We start from the raw sequence: 17,674 nt of genomic DNA, 5'->3' as shown, positions 1-17,674 counted from the left end.
AAATCGCTTCATGCACAGGAACTTGAAATTCTATCAAATAACCAATATTAATTATAATTTCCAAATATACCCCCTATATACTATAAAAAATCATCTTCCAAAATTTTATGCAACAATATCTCCATGTCAGTGTGAGACTCTTGAGTTAACATTATGTAGCTAGACTCTGATTTTGATTCTAAATTGTCTTCATTACATGTATTTGATATTGGTAGTTCTTTATTAATTAAACTTTTTTTTTTTTCAATTTGTTGATCTTCATTTGAAGTGTTTGATGTTAGTCTTTTAGTGAATCTATTAAAGGAATCTAAACAGGTTTTGCAAGTTTCAGTTTTGCCAAAGTATGGGAGAAGATTTTTACATGACTTTGAACGAGCTATCCTTTTTGAAGAGTTTTCATCGTTTACAGTTGATATGATTTCAGTTTGGAATGTTTTTGGAACTCCTCCATCATAACATACACCACTGCAGAGTCTTATATTTTGTAAGCCTATGATAATACCATCAATACTGTTTTGATTAAGAGTAAGCACATATTCAAGGGATATTGGTTGCTTTTCAACACAAATTTTTGTATGAGAGCTGGTTAATATTACAGTTGTTTTCATCTGCTTGCCATTGATTATTCTGTACATAGGCAGTTCAAATTTTAATATTGTATTTGTATGTTCTATTAAACTACAGTATGATGGTATGGTAAGAATGTTACTTTCTGACTCTTTCCTTGGTCGTATATTCTTATACACAATAGTCTTTTCTCCATTATGGTTTAAAATAGATGGTTGTACACCAAACAAACGGCTCACTACTTTTCCTACAACATCCTTGCTGGGAATGCATGAAAGACTTTTGCAAGTTTCATAAATTTCACCAATGGCTGTTGTGCTTCCTTGATGTACTTCAAAATGTACCCCCAACCTGTAAAGAATTAAATATAATTATTTGTAATTGTTTCATAATTATAAATTTCCTAAGAAGGTAGAATCCTGTTATATATGAACCCAACATTTTCATGATAGCTTAAAAATATGCTTTCATACAAAGATATATGTAGTAACAAGATAAAAAAAACAGAAATTGCAAATTTGAGCCGCGTCATGACAACACCAACATAGTGGGTTTGCGACCAGCATGGATCCAGACCAGCCTGAGCATCCACGCAGTCCGATCAGGATCCATGCTGTTCGCTCACCAACTCTATTGCAAGTAGAGAAACTGATAGCGAACAGCATGGATCCTGATCAGACTGCGGGGATGCGCAGGCTGGTCTGGATCCATGCTGGTTGCAAACCCACTATGTTGGTTTTGTCGTGACGCGGCTCATATCATATATACTCTATTAGATGCTCCTTTAGGGTGGGGTTATATTATTAAAGGTAGGTGTTTAAGTACAAAATGGTGAATATCTTTCAAAATATTTAGCGAAAAAATCTGTTTATCCCAGTCAGTATGTGATTACAACAGTCTAGGACACTGGCATAGTGTGATGATAAAATTCATTATGATTGGTGCAATGAAATTGCCTATAATAAGTTTACATATTTTCTGTTTTATGTTCTCTTAGGTTGGATTATGTATACTGGAAGTACCAGTTGTGTTTATTCTGTTTTTTTCCTGGGATTTACGAAAAATACAATGGTTTTGGTTAGTCAATTTCCTTCTAAATTTTGTCAAAAAGGGAGGGGGTTGTTTGTTAGGGGTTGGGTGTTATTAATAGAATATATAGAGTTTTTCATAGACATGGCATCTCTATTTCAAATTGGGTGATTCAGTTGGTGATTTCAGGAAATATATATTTTATCATGCTATTGACATTAAGAAATCAAAATCATCTCTTATTTGAATAGTTTAGATTTTCCCTTATCTTTTCAGACAAATAATAAGGCAACTATCTCAGTTGAAAAGAACAGTTGCTGTTACTGCTACCACAGGTATGGCTGCATTGGAGCTAGGTATGAACACATCCACTCTGCATCATTGGAGTGGCATTCTGGATGGCCGATATTCTGTAGAAAAATTAGAGGAGCTTTATCAGAATGATGACAAATTCTCTGCTGCTAAGCAGAGAATATTAGAAGCTGACTGCCTTATCATTGACGAGATAAGCATGTTGACACAAAAAATATTTGAACTGGTTGAATGTGTTTGTCGCAGTGTCAGAAAGAAAGATCAATGCTTTGGAGGTTTGCAGGTATTATTTTATTGAGTTTTTTATTTTCATTTTGAAATTAAAGAATTTCAGCTATAATGCATATAAATATGACTCGGGGTACTATTATATTTTACCAGAAATATTGCCTTTATTCTTATGATTAATGGTCATAAAGTAAAGCCTTAACTAATAGTAAATAATATGCAACTAATTTAATATTAAATTTAATACATGCAACTGATTAGTGATATTGTGCTGGTAACTCTGCCAGTCTAAAAAACTTTATTGATTATGATTGAAATACTGTACCTAAATAATACTAATTCACATGATTACTTGAATACATATCATTTTCAATGAAATGCAAATTAATGAAATACAATTCAATGCAATTTGTTCTTTTCAGGTCATTGGCTGTGGTGATTTCAAGCAGTTACCACCTGTTCCAGACAAGTTCTTAAATGATGAAGGGAAACATTGTTTTGAAAGTTCAATGTTTCAAAGTACATTTCCACACCATGTAAACTTAACAAAGGTACATCAGTTATCTTGACTTTTCGGATAAAATATTTAAAGATATTCAAAATTCGTATTTTAGAACAAACTTGATTTTTCAAACATTTTAAAGAAATTCATATTGTATAGGTCCAATTTCTACTGAATAATTTCTTGAGATCAAACAGAATGGAGGATCCTTTCCATACTATAAATGAAATGATGATAAAATACTTCTTTTGTACAATTCATTTTACATACACATGCTTATGCTTTTAATTTTGAGCACAACTATTCAGTAAAAATAAGTAGAGCTATCTTAGTCACCTGAGCGTCAGCGTTTTTTGAAACCAGTTGAAATTTTATTCACTTCTGCAGTCAATGAATTTAAGATTTTGAATTTACTAGCCTGAATTCCAGTTTTAAATTTATTCTACTATATATTTAACTAAATTTTCTTAAAATTTTCACTGGCCCGAACTATTTTTCACTGGCCATGGGCCACCTGGCCAGTGCTTAATTCGATGACTGCTTCTTTGAGAGCATAACAGGACTCTCTCCAAGGCCTATAACTGTAACATGGATATGAAAAACAAAATTGGACATTTTGTGAACATAGAAAATTTTACATTATCAAGGCTCTTTTACTATCAAGCACAAAGAATAGTTGAGCATGCCGTCCTACCGACAGCTCTTGTTCCATGTGTACTTTTTAAAATGTTTAACAAATTAATTCTAGGTTATAAGACAGACTGACCAGGATTTGGCCTTGGCAGTGAAAGAACTTTGTGATGGGTCACCGTCAGAACAAACAATACAGCTACTGAAAAGTTTAGACAAAGACCTAGACAGACCAGATGTTGTTAGACTCTATGGTACAAATTTTGATGTACGCTATGTCAATGAGGAGATGCTGGACATGATTGATAAAGAGGCTTATGTTTTCAAGGCAACTGATGAAGGTATTTATGTAAATATTTCACTTTCTTGATTCTTATTAAAGTAGTTAATTAAACACAAGTATTCCAAGGACAATAATTTATTTTCAGTTTTTTGGCATTAACAAAATATTTCTTCAATGAAATGTGATGAAACACATACAAGTATATGGACAAATGATCAGTAGCAAGTTTATATGTATTCGTTAAAACTGTTTAATGGCCATGATGACAGAACTTACTACTGTTAATGTAATCATATAGTTCTTTAGATGAGCACCAAATATGAAATAAATACCCCCAGGTAAAAACATAAACTGCACAAAAAGCCTCTTCTACAGAGTTTTTATTTGAAGCCATCTTTGTTATATGTAATTTAAAAGTAATTTATTTGTCAATTATTTTCTTTATCATAATTATTTTTGATTGATAAATTACAATAATACAGTTAAAGTCATTGATTATATTTATATATAATTAATTACTTTCAACTAACAGCAAAATTGTAATTAATTAAATTGTAAATGGACCCTCGACTGTTCTGTTGTGAACTCATTATATATAAGTGGCAGCATGGCCCAGTGGTTAACGCATGGGACTTTTAATCTAATGATCACTAGTCGCATGGGTTCAAAGCTCATTAGGGATAAGTCGTCGTTTCCCTGAGCAAGAAAATTTACACTCATTGCTCAGTACTGGTTGGTTCCAGGAAAGAATTGGAAAGTGTGTTTTTAAGCTTATAGCTATCTACACAATGGAACTGAAATGAATTCTGTATAAACCAACTCATTATATAATGTTTCAAATTTTCTTTTAATTTTCAGGATCCAAACAGCTTCTACTTAAGATGTCTGTTCCCAAAACTCTTCTGCTTAAAGAAGGAGCACCAGTTGTTCTTGTTAAGAATATAAGTAATCAGCTATTAAATGGACAAAGAGGTGTTGTTCATCAACTTTCAAGAGATTCCCCACCAGTAATTAATTTCAATGGTAACTTACATCAGGTGCATCCAGAAAGATTTGAGGTTTTTGATTGTACACAAAATAAGACTTTGGCATCCAGATTACAAATACCTCTCATGTTATGTTTTGCTATGACTGTTCATCGTGCCCAGGGACAAACTATAGAAAACCTATATGTTGACTGTTCTTCCTTTTTTGCACCTGGTCAAATGGGTGTAGCGATTGGGCGAGCAACAGCTAAAAATACACTGTGCATAAAGAACTTTTCTTTGGAAGCGGCAACATTAAAGCATCCAGATTCAGTTTATGAATTTTATACACAGCCATTTAGAGCAGTGGAAGAAGATTTGTCTTGTTGTTCTAAAAACATACCAACCACTATTTCTACAGTGTCTTCAGGTACAATTGTTTCATCAAGTGATGACTCAAGTGATGATGATTTTAGTATGGAAGTGATGCAAGGTAGTCCTTGTCCATATGATATCAAGGATTTTTTAGATGTCAATCATTCAGCCCAATTTGTATCTATTATTTCAGAAGATTTCATTTCTTCTGATGTATTTAAGAAGCATCTTGAATTTATATATCATCATGTTCAATTATTTGCTGGTAATTCTGAAACAAAAACAGTTTGGATGGAATCTTTCAAAAATCTTAATATGTTCTTGGTAGGAAATGATCATTTGCAATCAATTAAAACTCTATTCAGGACTTCAGAAATTTCAAAACTTCAAAACAAATTTTCGTCTAAGTTAGCTTTTTGGATTATGGATAAAATTATAGAGGATAAAACCAAACATTTAATATCAGAGCAGTCTTCATCAGCATCCTCCTCTACTGTTTCCGAGACATCAGATGTCGGATCGGCTAAGTTAAGATACATAGCAGGAGCATGTGTTAGAAAAATCAGGAAAAGGGTTAGAGAAACTGTTGATAGGACTATAGGAAAAACTGATAACAAAAGTAAATTAACTCGACAGTTGAACTACAAAAAGGACAAAATGTTAAAAATGCTTGCAGTTTCTGAAAGCAATGTTGATAGTAATGATGTGTCATTATCTGAAATACAAGTGAAACAGAACAAGTCTCATGGTTTAACAATAGTAAATGATGAAGTTTTTCACTTTTTTAAACAGTTAAATGGTGCATTACAGTTGCTTTTGACAAATGAAAGAATGCATTTAACTATTGATTTTATTCACAGGTCATGTCGCTCAAGTATAGATAGTAACAACAATTTATTATCAGATTGGATTAATTTGTTCTCTTCTGTCAACACTGAAACAGTTGAAGATGAAATATTTTTGGTTTTAATTGCAGATCTGTTTCAGTCTGTCACAGAACATTTTTTAAGGCTTTCAATTGTTGATAGTTTGAAACAATTTAAACGGACTCTTCCTAGAAAGAAAAAACAAGCATTACGTACAAAAAGTCAGGCTATTGGGGAGCGACAAAGTAAAAAAAAAGAAAATTGATGAAAATGAAACTTCACAGAATGTTACTGTTTGTCCTGTTTGTGAAAATGTTTGTGAAGAGGAGCCTTCTGATCAAAGTGGATACAGTATTGGCTGTGATATATGTAATAGCTGGTATCATTATGGCTGTGTAAATTTAACTGGAACTGAAGCCTTTCTGAAAAGTTCAAGGAGCAAATGGTTTTGTTCATCCTGTAATAAGAAAGGGAAAGGTAGGGGTAAAAAGTCAAAACAGTGATTTGTTAGAATGACTAATGGAAGAAAGTAATCGTGGTAGCCTGGTCTCCTGTGTTATTGGTTAAGGTTTTCATTGGTATTTATTTCTCAAAAACCATCAAAGACATACACTTGAAACCTTAAATTCTAGCTTATTCTATAAAGAGAAATCTATTTCAAAAGGGTGGGTAATCTTAAAGCAGCATGCCTTGAGATTCATGCTAATTTTTATGAAAATTTTTAAAATGTATTTGAATGTGTAAACAGCTCTTGTTTTTTTGATATTTGAATTAGAGTTAGACTCATACCTTTAGCACATATTTTTATCGAGTTAAATTCCTTTGGGTACTTTTGAAATTTTATATGTGTAATTTTTTTAATGTAAATTATATTTCCAAAATAACTAATTATATTCACATGAATCTCCATGCATGATTTCAGTACATGTATCATAATCATAAGTTTATGAGCAAGCATTATAACACTAGCATGGACTTTCCATTCAAAACATAGTTTGATAAAATTTGAACTTGAAACTTTAAAGCTGGATATACCTCATTATGTAGAATTAAGTGCCCTAGAGCCTTAACTGTCTTTGACATTATTTTTGGAGTTTTTGTCCTTTATCCAGAGCAGAACTCTAAAATTATTGGAGGTATACAACTTGAATCTTCATAGTTGGATAGATAGTAAAGAGAATGAAATGTATTGCTTAAGAACCATTATTTCCTATGGTATAATTTATGACTTACTATGTTTTGCAATTTTTCATACTTCATTTTGTTTACAGAGAATAACTTTGTCAATATAATGTATCAATAATATATTACCCTACTGACAAAGTGGCATGTGTATTATTGTAATTAGAAATAAACACTGTAAAGGTGTTTACTTTAAACGTAAATATATCATTGATATAGAATTTGGGTTATCATCTTATTAATAGTATAGGATTTTAGCTAAGAAGACATACATGTATCAGTTAAAAAATCTCATGAAATCATGAATGATGTTATATAAATTAGAATCATTTGGCACAACATTTGATATACAGATGTAAACATGTCAGATGTAGAATGTATTCATTGAAAATAAAGTACTATAATCCATTTATTAGTATGTAATATCTGACTGTCTTAAATCTTTGAACATAAGAAACTTGATTAATGTTTTGCAAATGGAAAGATTTAGGAAAGCAATGTGGTAATAGATGTAATGCATGTAAATAATACAATAGCATTTTACACATTTCTTATGCTAATTTTGTTGTATACCATTTTGTGGAAAATTGTGATTTGATATATCTTGAGCTGTGAAATAAATAAAATTAGATAAATTGTATAAATAATACAGATACATGTAATCGCATTCAAGTGTTTGTTTCTTTTTTATCCCCATCTTTTTCTTCTTTTTTTATTTTTTTTCTTAGTCTGTGCCATAACAGGTTGAAATAAACTTGCACTTTAGACAAAAGCTTCAACATGGCCTATCAAGCACTGCAAAGATTTAGCCCTTTAAGATCCAAAAAGGATAGTTTTTTCCTATCTAATAGTGGTTTTCATTGTTTTCTATGAGCTACGTGGTCGAGGGGTTAGAGTCAATGACTTCTAATCTAGGTACCTCTCTGGCGTGGGTTCGATCCCCGGGAGATGCTTTGGTAGTTTAGCGCGGAGGAAGGTTGTCTAGTACTGGTGTAACTCTCCAGGAACGATGGTTAGGAAACTACCAGCCTATATGACTGAAATACTGTTGAAAAAAGGCGTAAAATGAGACAAACAAACAAACAAACAAACAAACAATTTCATTTTTGAATAAGTGAAATTCAGTACTGGGTTAAGGCAACTATAATATACAGTCTACATTTGTTTAAAGTTTACCCAACTGTACCTTGCATAGACCATATATGGGATCAACTTCAGCTTGGTTAAAAATAGGTTTTTCTTTACACTTCCAATATTATTCAGGTAAGTAATTTTATAGAAGACATGTACTGATCATGTATATCAAAAAAACTTAATATAAGCCGTTTTGAAAAAAAATCATATTTCAACATCTATAAATAACATATTTCTATCAAATATATCTTGGAAATCACACATATAAATTTACCAATTCCCCAATTTTAATATCTGTCCTATAATGCAATCTATACTTTGCCAAACCTGTATTTTAAGCTGCAATTAACCGCTGTACAAGGTAAGACATCTAATCATTTTGGGTTCCCTGTCATTTCTTATTATCTTGTGATTGAATTGCAGCTTGTTTTGTTACAATCATTCAAAGGCACTGGGTAGAGTTAAACAAACATTCTAAGACTCTTTCATAAAATGCATCATAGTTTTGTTGACAACATTTATAAAACAACATGACACCAGCAGCACATTCAAATAGAACAGGGCCTTTCTATTTGAAAGACCCTGCATCACATAAACATCAAAACCATGTCATATTCACAGTAGATTTTACCACTCAATTTCGGTATATTATATCAATATTGACTAAAAGAATGGGTTTAAATTAGGAGTGACTGTTTTTATACATGTAGGACCAATGGGCCACCGGCCTGTGCTGATTTTTATGAATATGCAATAATAATTTGGTAACATGTTTGAAAGTAAAATACTGTCAAACTAGAATAAATGGCTAATTTCTTTCTTACCATATGGCTAAATTTATTTGTTGTGCCATATCAATAGAGAACTCAAAAATTTGTTTTAACGTATTTTGAATTTCCCGCAACTAATTCATAGAGTTGTCGTTCTTGTTTAGGGTTTCCCTTCCAAATGTATTTATAAAAGTAATTTGTTAAAAGGGTTTTACATAAAGATGTTTAAATTTTTTAACATAGAATAATTTATATAAAAAGTTTAATACATACCTGTTATTTTTTTGGAACTTGTTAAAAATAATTTTAAATAAATATTATTCTCCTCGAATCAGCATCCAGTGACGTCACGAAATGGAGTCGGCGACAAACTCGGATAGTGAGAAATAATCAGAAAATGTTGAATTATTCATTATTAGGTACGCGATTTAAAAAGTTATCAGTAGTGTTTGATGTATTTATGTATTGTTTATGGAAATGGCCCGATAGATTATTTTGATCCGTTGTTTTGTTGCTTTGTTCGAGGTAAATTATGTTGGGGTGGGGAAAAGGCGTTTCATTCCTTGTGTTTTTTTATAGTATATAGGGGGTATATTTGGATATTATAATTAATATTGGTTATTTGATAGAATTTCAAGTTCCTGTGGACAAATGCATAAGCTTTCAGAAAAATGTATTATTTTACCGATTTTGATATCTGGTTAAAAAGTTTTACTTGCTACAAGTTTTTGGTTTAGTAGGCACGCGTGATATTTTAACTGGCTAGGAAGTAGCCTATCTCTGTTATCTATGTCTCTGGATCTACCAATAATCTCTCTATGGAAAGGAATTTCACATTGAGTTGTTTTCCAGAGTGCGATAAATTTGTATGAATTATGCGAATTTATGGACAGGTCGGACCGTGAGACAGGGCAGACCGTACCAAGGCGGACCATATGTTTAGACGGGATGGTCCATATTTTTGGGACGGGGCTGACCGTGGCTCGAGACAAAGCCTGGCTGTGCTTAATTTCATTTCAAAATTATATACTTGCTATTTCACTTATCTTTTGATATCAATGTCATCATAAACATGTCATATATTTATGTCATAGATTTTTTTTTCTGCCAAAATATGATGTGATGTCATACAGTCATGTGACTTAAAATGGGATTTATGATGACAGGTCAGGACCTGTCATTTTTGTTTGTTTAGAAAGACCGATGTATGCAATGGTGGAAAAGGATAATATTAAATGAAAAATAAGCAGTCTTTGAAATTAAAGTTTAAAAATGGTTGTCATTTGGGCAGCCAACTCAAGAAAAGCTGGTTGTCCGAAGTAAAAACTGGTTGCCCGAATATTTTCATCAGAACATCTCCAAGCAATTATTGATCAAATCTGCAAACTTATCTTTAGTGTGAAACTATCATAAATGTAAGCAAACTAATTGTATTTGATATTTTGCATTTTTATCACTATTCGTTGACATTTTGATGAATACTTTCTGCAAATGTTAACTTGTCCATCGTCCATCGGACAAGTAAACTTTTAAAAATTGGTTGTCCGGATCAAAAAATGGACAATAGGACAGCTGCAAATTTCGCAGACTGAATAAGGAAGGATAAGTGAATTATTTTCATTAGAAACTTAACAAAAATATTGTAAAACTTTGAGATAGTGAATATTACTAGAGCATGTCAATGTAAACAGTTGGCAGGTTATGCTATCACGACAATATGGCGAGATATATGAATACACCGGTACCGTGGAGCCACTGGTATAGTGTGGTTTGAGTATACTATGCTCCTCTTAGTTCACAGCACTTAAAGCTTTGAAACAAGTAGGAGAATAAAAAATAAACTTACAGACCAGAAAATATTCATAAGCTGTAACATTTAGGTATTTTCTATTGTATGACACAAGGAAACAACAACATATTAAATCAATCAAAATCTAATTTAATGGGCAAGATGTAGACCATAGGTCGGCAATTTTGAAAACAGTATGTCATCATTTAAATGGCAGTAAGTGGTAATACCATGCATGCCTCTCTGCTGGGGGACAAACCCAACCCCCCCAATTGACATTGTTGGGCTAGACATTATATGAAATTAGGCAAAGCCTATGAACGGGGAAGTCAGTTAAAAAAAATCTTTAATTTTTATGTACTGCTTCCGTTTTCACTCAGTATACTTGACGATTATTATTAATCCGAAGAGTTGCGATTGTTCATTATCGGAATATCCCGTCTATAATCATTGAGTTACATTGAAAATGGCGGTGCTAGACTAGAACTGACACTGAAAATTTCATTGATATGTATAGAATTCTATATATTCTTAAGTATCTAGTGATAATTTTTTCTAACGCTGTTTATTTTCAGGAAGCTCTGAAACGTTTGAGAGTTGATGATGATAAAATTATATATCAGCTGAATGAAATTATACCAACCCCATCATTTTCTGGAAAAGTTAACACCACTGAACAATGTAAATCTTTGTATGAAAGGGTAAGATCTTTTCCCCACAAGATAGACTATATTTTCTCAAATATATTTACTAGGGCTGTGCATTGCCATTTTTTTCTGTCACAATACATATCACGATACTTGCATTTCCAAACGATGCAATTCACAATATGTATTGCATAATTTGATATTATGCGATGCATATTGCGATTCTTATGTTTCGATGCAATACGTATCACAATACTGACTTTCAGACTTTATCTATATAAAAAACTTGGTCATTTGTTCACAGCATGATTACGAATGTAATATAAAACTATTACAATAACAAAACAATAAACTCTTCAACTTGTTATTACAACTTATTTTCAAGTTTTGATCTTTCAACAATTTACATTACTTATTACTTAAGGATTTTTACTTTTTACTTAAGGATAAAGATATTTTTCATTATACCATAACTATTTGTGTATTGCGATACTTTCCCGCTATATCGATGCATCGGGTGGTGAAATGTGTATTGCATCCTGATATATTGGAATTTATAAATTCATTACGATGCATACATCGAGGACAGGGCAGATCGCGATGTATCAATGCATCGATGAATCGTTACACCTCTAATATTTACTACATTTTGATAAAATGAAAGCATAAATTTCTTTGAAAAAGAAAATAAAGGAACAAATCTAATATTGTTTTCTTTTTTACACCAAATGGGAGAGTTGTTTAAATAAATAAAATGTTAAGTATTGGATATATTTGTCAAGTTAGAAAACAAAAAGAACCAGCGATGATACAAATGTATGCTTTGCTCTAAAAATTACTGTAATGTAACAATGCATTTGTAAAGCTTTCATCCATGATATTTCAGTTCCATCTCACTTTCTTTCAATTAAGTATTAGAGAAGACCTTAAATGACTGTTTGGTATAGATGTTTCCATAGAAACAATATTATATTTAAAGATGGCTATAATTCTGCCTGTAGAATTTGCCCTAAGAAGCTACTGGTAATGACTAAAAATTTATATAGTATATATAAATTATATCAAAATACATTGTAAGGTAGAAAAGGTAGAAATACAACACGTCAACACCAGTGCAGGTTCAGTAATTCAATAACCTAACGGTTTTGGTTCGAATGAACCTTCATCAGGATATTAAAACATTTTACAAATTTTTGAGCTAATTATATGATAAAATGAACATATGCAAATTGATACACATATATTAATTTTATTTTATAGATGATGAGAACATATGATGGTCGTGAAAAAGCTATTCAACATTGTGTAATAAAGGCAAGAGAGGAAGTAGAACATTGGAGAAAATGCAGACTAGAAAACCGAGATGATGTAGAGGCTGAAAATATGCTCCGAAAATCACAACATAAGGTTAACCAAGTTTTCATGCTCGATTTTTCTTTCATATTTTTTTTATTCATTTGCAAACTCTTAAACATAAAGTAAACCTGAGTTTTCTTATTCATGTCTTATTCTTTATTCTTAATTGTTTGCAAAATCCTTAACCAAATTTTTCTTATCATATAAGATATTAATAGTTTTCAAAAAAGATTTTTAGAAAAGTCTTAGAAGAGTATAAGTAATGGAAAGAACATCCAAATATGAGGCTATCTGATTTGCACGAGGCTAAATGTGACCAATGAACAAGTATTTGAATGTGATAGATCTCTAGTCTTTTCTTTGTTGTCACAATAAGTAAACCCCAGAAAAATGGGCCAATCAATGGGCATACTCTTGAGTGCGGGTAACTAATACCTGCACTCCAGTTAACGCACTGTTCATGTTTATGTATACAATTTAACTCTGACACATTTTCAACAAATAGGTCCCCAAACTATGATACAAGTATGGTTAACCAATTGCTTAAATGGCTCATTTTTATTCCAGATCTGATTCAGGAATCACATCACCATTCTCTTTAAAATCATTAGTTTTAGTTTCACATTGTATGATGTTAGCTACAAACTTTTTAAAGCTTTGAATCAGTAACAGTGATTTCAGACTAGTGGCTTAATTGAAATATTTAGCTCTAGTATTGTTGCACAGTTTCCTTAACCTTTGGAAAACTTTTTTTGTTATTTTGATTAAAATGATTTATTAACACTATAGCAAGTGTGTTGTATTAACTATGGTGACAGTCATTTACCAGATCTAGACTCTATGCAAGGTTTAATTTGTTTTTATATTTGTTCACTTTCAGTTACGACTTATGCAGAGAGAGTTAGACATAGATAAAGTTGTGAAAGATAGATCATATAAGGTACTTTACAATACATTAATCACATATTTTATGTCTATACATTTGACACAGGGTCTTTCAAATATTTGAAAAACCCTGTTTGATAAGGCTAATTTCAAGCCCCAAATATTGATATTTTCCCCGAATCAAAAACAGAAATTCAAAACCCAGGATGTAGAGTTGTTGATAGATAAGTTATGTGCTTATTAGTCCCCTACCGGTTTAACCGGAGGGGACTTTAGGTTTACCCTCCGTCCGTCTGTCTGTCTGTCCGTCTGTCTGTCTGTCTGTCAGTCCGTCAGTCCGTCCGTCCACAAAACTGGATCCCGCGATAACGCAAAATGTACTGAAAATATTTTAATGAAACTTGATATATGGATAGATGGCAGTATGGAGATTATGCACGTCTTTTTTTTTTTCTTCTATGTGAAAATTCTGGTTGCTATGGCAACAAATAGCCTGAAAATATGGCAAATTGAACACATAAACTGGATCCCGCGATAACGCAAAAATTACTGAAAATATTTTTATGAAATTTGATATATGGATAGATGGCAGTATGGAGATTATGCACGTCTTTTTTTTTTCTTCTATGTGGAAAATTCTGGTTGCTATGTGGGCAACAAATAGCCTGAAAATATGGCAAATTGAACACATAAACTGGATCCCGCGATAACGCAAAAAGTACTGAAAATATTTTTATGAAACTTGATATATGGATAGATGGCAGTATGGAGATTATGCACGTCTTTGTTTTTTTCTTCCTATGTTGAAAATTCTGGTCGCTATGGCAACAAATAGCCTGAATTTCAAGATTTCTGATTTAAATTTTTTCAGCTTTTTCACTATAAGTTCTTTATTTCTTAAGGTGTTTACTTCAAACTTTAAATATAAGTTCTGGTCATCAACCACATCATATGTGACAAGGTTTACAACTCTAGCACAAAAATTATCAGTATTACCTCCCCGTGAACTTAGAATTTTTATGAAAACAATGTTAACTGTCTTTTTTAAATAACTTCTTTATTTCCTAATGTATCTCTAAAATTCATATATATTTTTCCCTTGTTATTTACTACAAACATTTTTGAAAGGTTAAATATTCCTGGCAAGAAAATTTCCAGATATTTCCCCTTAACCTTTAAAATTTTTTTTATTTGATCTAAAAGGGATTTATTACACTATCAAGTGTGTTTATTACTTATTTACTTTTAAATCGCACATCGAAATAATTTAATGTTGTCTATTTGCATTAAGTAACTTACTATGAAAGGGAGAATAATACAATGTTGTGATATAGGCATATAACTTAGAAGCCCCAGATTAATATTGATGTCATTCATTTCCACGCGGTTTTTAAAATTGAAAACTGGGCAATTTGCCCTCAGAAATTGATATTCCCGATCAAAACCGGAATAAAGGATTAGAGTTGTTGATGAGATAAGTTTAATGTGCTTATTTTTCTATGGCAAATAAATAAGAATATTTTATTAATTTTGTTAAGTTACCTATATATAAATTTAGTAAAACACCTTTAATTAATTATTTAAGCCAGTATTACAATTAAAAAGATATTTTCTAAAGTCTTTGTTAAATTTTATAACTTGACCTGTTTTGTGTATAAGAATATTTTCACAAAATACTGAGAAAAAACATGTTCAATCATCCCTTTCTATATATTTAAATCAAGCATTGCATTTCTGCATCTTAAAGACAATTATGAAGTCGCTACATGTATACATGTATATGTAACCGAAGAAGGTTCTACATGTATGTATCATTTATAGTCAAATTCATGTATGACAAGATTGATTAAAATGGTGTTTACCCATTTAAATCACTTATAAAAACCATGTAATATACATTATGTTCATTCAAAAAGTCAAATTAGCATGTTTTTAGCTTCACTTTTATAAGAAAAATTAATCCATTTTTGCACCAAAAAGTCAAAGGTCAAGGTCTGTTAGAATTCCATTTGATTTTATTTCTTGATTTGATAATGTACAGTTTTGATTTCCAGCACTGAGTAAAGGTGAACAACTAACAAGTTTTTCTTTTCATGATAATGTTTGGTTTAATTTATACTTTAATTCTAATAATTAATTTTGTTTTATTTTCAGATATTTTATGAGCGATGTAGAAATGCCTATACGCCCCCACATCGTCCGGTTGTATGACAACAGCCAAATCTAGGAGATTTTATAATACAATCAATGAATTGAAGTTACTGCCAAAACATGTAAATAGTGTTCTTTATGTTAAGTTCATTATTGGAGATGATTTGTTGATGTTTTGTGAATGGGCAAACTCACAGAACTGTTTAAGTATCCGAAAAGAAATACATAACATAGTTTACTCAGGACTTCAAAAACTTAAATATTTTTTTGTTTATCATACTTGTCACTTCTTCCTCTTGTCAGGATTCTAGTTTAAATTTTTGTTTTCTAAACTTTTGTTCAAATGTATTCAATACATGTGCTTTGAACAGATGTTTTCAATACATGTACTATGAACAGATGTTTTCAATACATGTACTATAAAAATGTTTTCAATACATGTATTGTTAACAGATGTTTTCAATATATGTGTTATGAACAAATGTTTTCAATACATGTACTATGAACTTAATACATGTACTATGAACAGATGTTTTCAATACATGTACTATGAACAGATGTTTTCAATACATGTACTTTGAACAGATATTTTCTGTACTATGACCAGATGTTTTCTGTACTATGAACAGATGTTTTCTGTACTACAAACATATGTTTTCTTTACTATAAACAGATGTTTTCAATACATGTACTATAAACAGATGTTTCAATATATGTACTATGAACAGATGTTTCCAATACATGTACTATAAACAGATGTTTTCAATACATGTATTTTGAACAGATGTTTTAAGTACATGTACTATGAACAAATGTTTTTACATGTACAATGGACAGATGTTTTTAATACATGAACTATGAACAGATGTTTTCAATACATGTACCATGAACAGATGTTTTCAATACACATACTTTAAACAGATGTTTTCAATACATGTACTATGAACAGATGTTTTTAATACACATACTATTACTTTAAACAGATGTTTTCAATACATGTACTATGAACAGATGTTTTCAATACACATACTTTAAACAGATGTTTTCAATACATGTACTATGAACAGATGTTTTCAATACACATACTATTACTTTAAACAGATGTTTTCAATACATGTACTATGAACAGATGTTTTCAATACACATACTTTAAACAGATGTTTTCAATACATGTATTATGAACAGATGTTTTCCATACATGTGCATGTGCTATGATGGACCAAAAATTTGAATTTAAAAGAAGTGAAAGATTAGTGTATTATATTTATTAAAAGAGTTGCAAGTGTATTGTGTGCTCTGCACAAAGTGAACATCATACCTTTAAACAATTTTGTGAGTTATAAAAGATAAATCAAAATTGACATTAATATGAAAATGCCATTTTCCAGGTTAAAAGAGTCTCTTTTTACAAATATTCATTTCTTTCATGTGAGGAAGCTATCCAGCTAGCTGACAGAATGTCGGTTTTTCTACTCATGTGCCTGTTTGTGCCTGAAATAATACAGAGAAGGGCACCAGAGGTCTTCACCAGTAAAGCTGGAAAGTTGCCATATGACCTATACTGTGTTGGTGCAACATAAAGCCAAACCAAAAAACAACACAAAAAAAAAACCCCAAAATATTCATTGGAAATGGCAAGTCCCTAATACAGTTATTTAGAAAGAAATTTGTGTAAGCATGTTTTTCCCCTTACTGTTTATTGCCTGTTCATAAAGTTTAAAGCAGAAAAGTCATACATCAATATTGAAGGCTTTTCAAGTTTTTTTTTTTTTGTGATTGAATGAAAATGTGTGAAATGTGTCTATTTGATACAAATTATGAATATAATTTCATTGTGATAATAAAAAAATGTTTATTTCTAGTTAGTTTTGTCTCTTGCTTTAAAACAGAGAACAACATACATCTGCTTAAAAAAGACCCTAAATGTGTACAAAGCTATGGAGTGTTCAGATGAAAAATGTGAAAATCAGAAACTACACTAGTGTTAAAACAGCATGTCTCCA

General features: G+C 31.2%; 2 protein-coding genes across 2 annotated transcripts; both read left to right on the top strand.

The window, feature by feature from the left end:
- The first annotated feature begins 1,214 nt into the window (after positions 1 to 1,214).
- LOC132745267 (uncharacterized) lies at positions 1,215 to 8,060 on the top strand. The gene is made up of 4 exons (XM_060734140.1): positions 1,215 to 2,191; positions 2,559 to 2,687; positions 3,387 to 3,609; positions 4,410 to 8,060. The coding sequence occupies exons 1-4, from the start codon at positions 1,934 to 1,936 to the stop codon at positions 6,020 to 6,022; spliced, it is 2,223 nt and encodes a 740-aa protein (XP_060590123.1). The 5' UTR covers positions 1,215 to 1,933; the 3' UTR covers positions 6,023 to 8,060.
- A 3,066-nt stretch (positions 8,061 to 11,126) lies between these two features.
- On the top strand, positions 11,127 to 17,155 carry LOC132745266 (protein MIX23-like). Its single transcript, XM_060734139.1, has 4 exons — positions 11,127 to 11,333; positions 12,540 to 12,686; positions 13,516 to 13,575; positions 15,675 to 17,155. The coding sequence occupies exons 1-4, from the start codon at positions 11,142 to 11,144 to the stop codon at positions 15,729 to 15,731; spliced, it is 456 nt and encodes a 151-aa protein (XP_060590122.1). The 5' UTR covers positions 11,127 to 11,141; the 3' UTR covers positions 15,732 to 17,155.
- The last annotated feature ends 519 nt before the right edge of the window (positions 17,156 to 17,674 follow it).

Source organism: Ruditapes philippinarum, unplaced genomic scaffold, assembly GCF_026571515.1.
Source record: "Ruditapes philippinarum isolate M1 unplaced genomic scaffold, ASM2657151v2 ctg3751_1_1_1_1, whole genome shotgun sequence".
Lineage (NCBI taxonomy): Eukaryota > Metazoa > Mollusca > Bivalvia > Venerida > Veneridae > Ruditapes > Ruditapes philippinarum.
The sequence above is the reverse complement of the archived record's forward strand: the minus strand, read 5'-3'. Positions and strand labels throughout refer to the sequence as shown.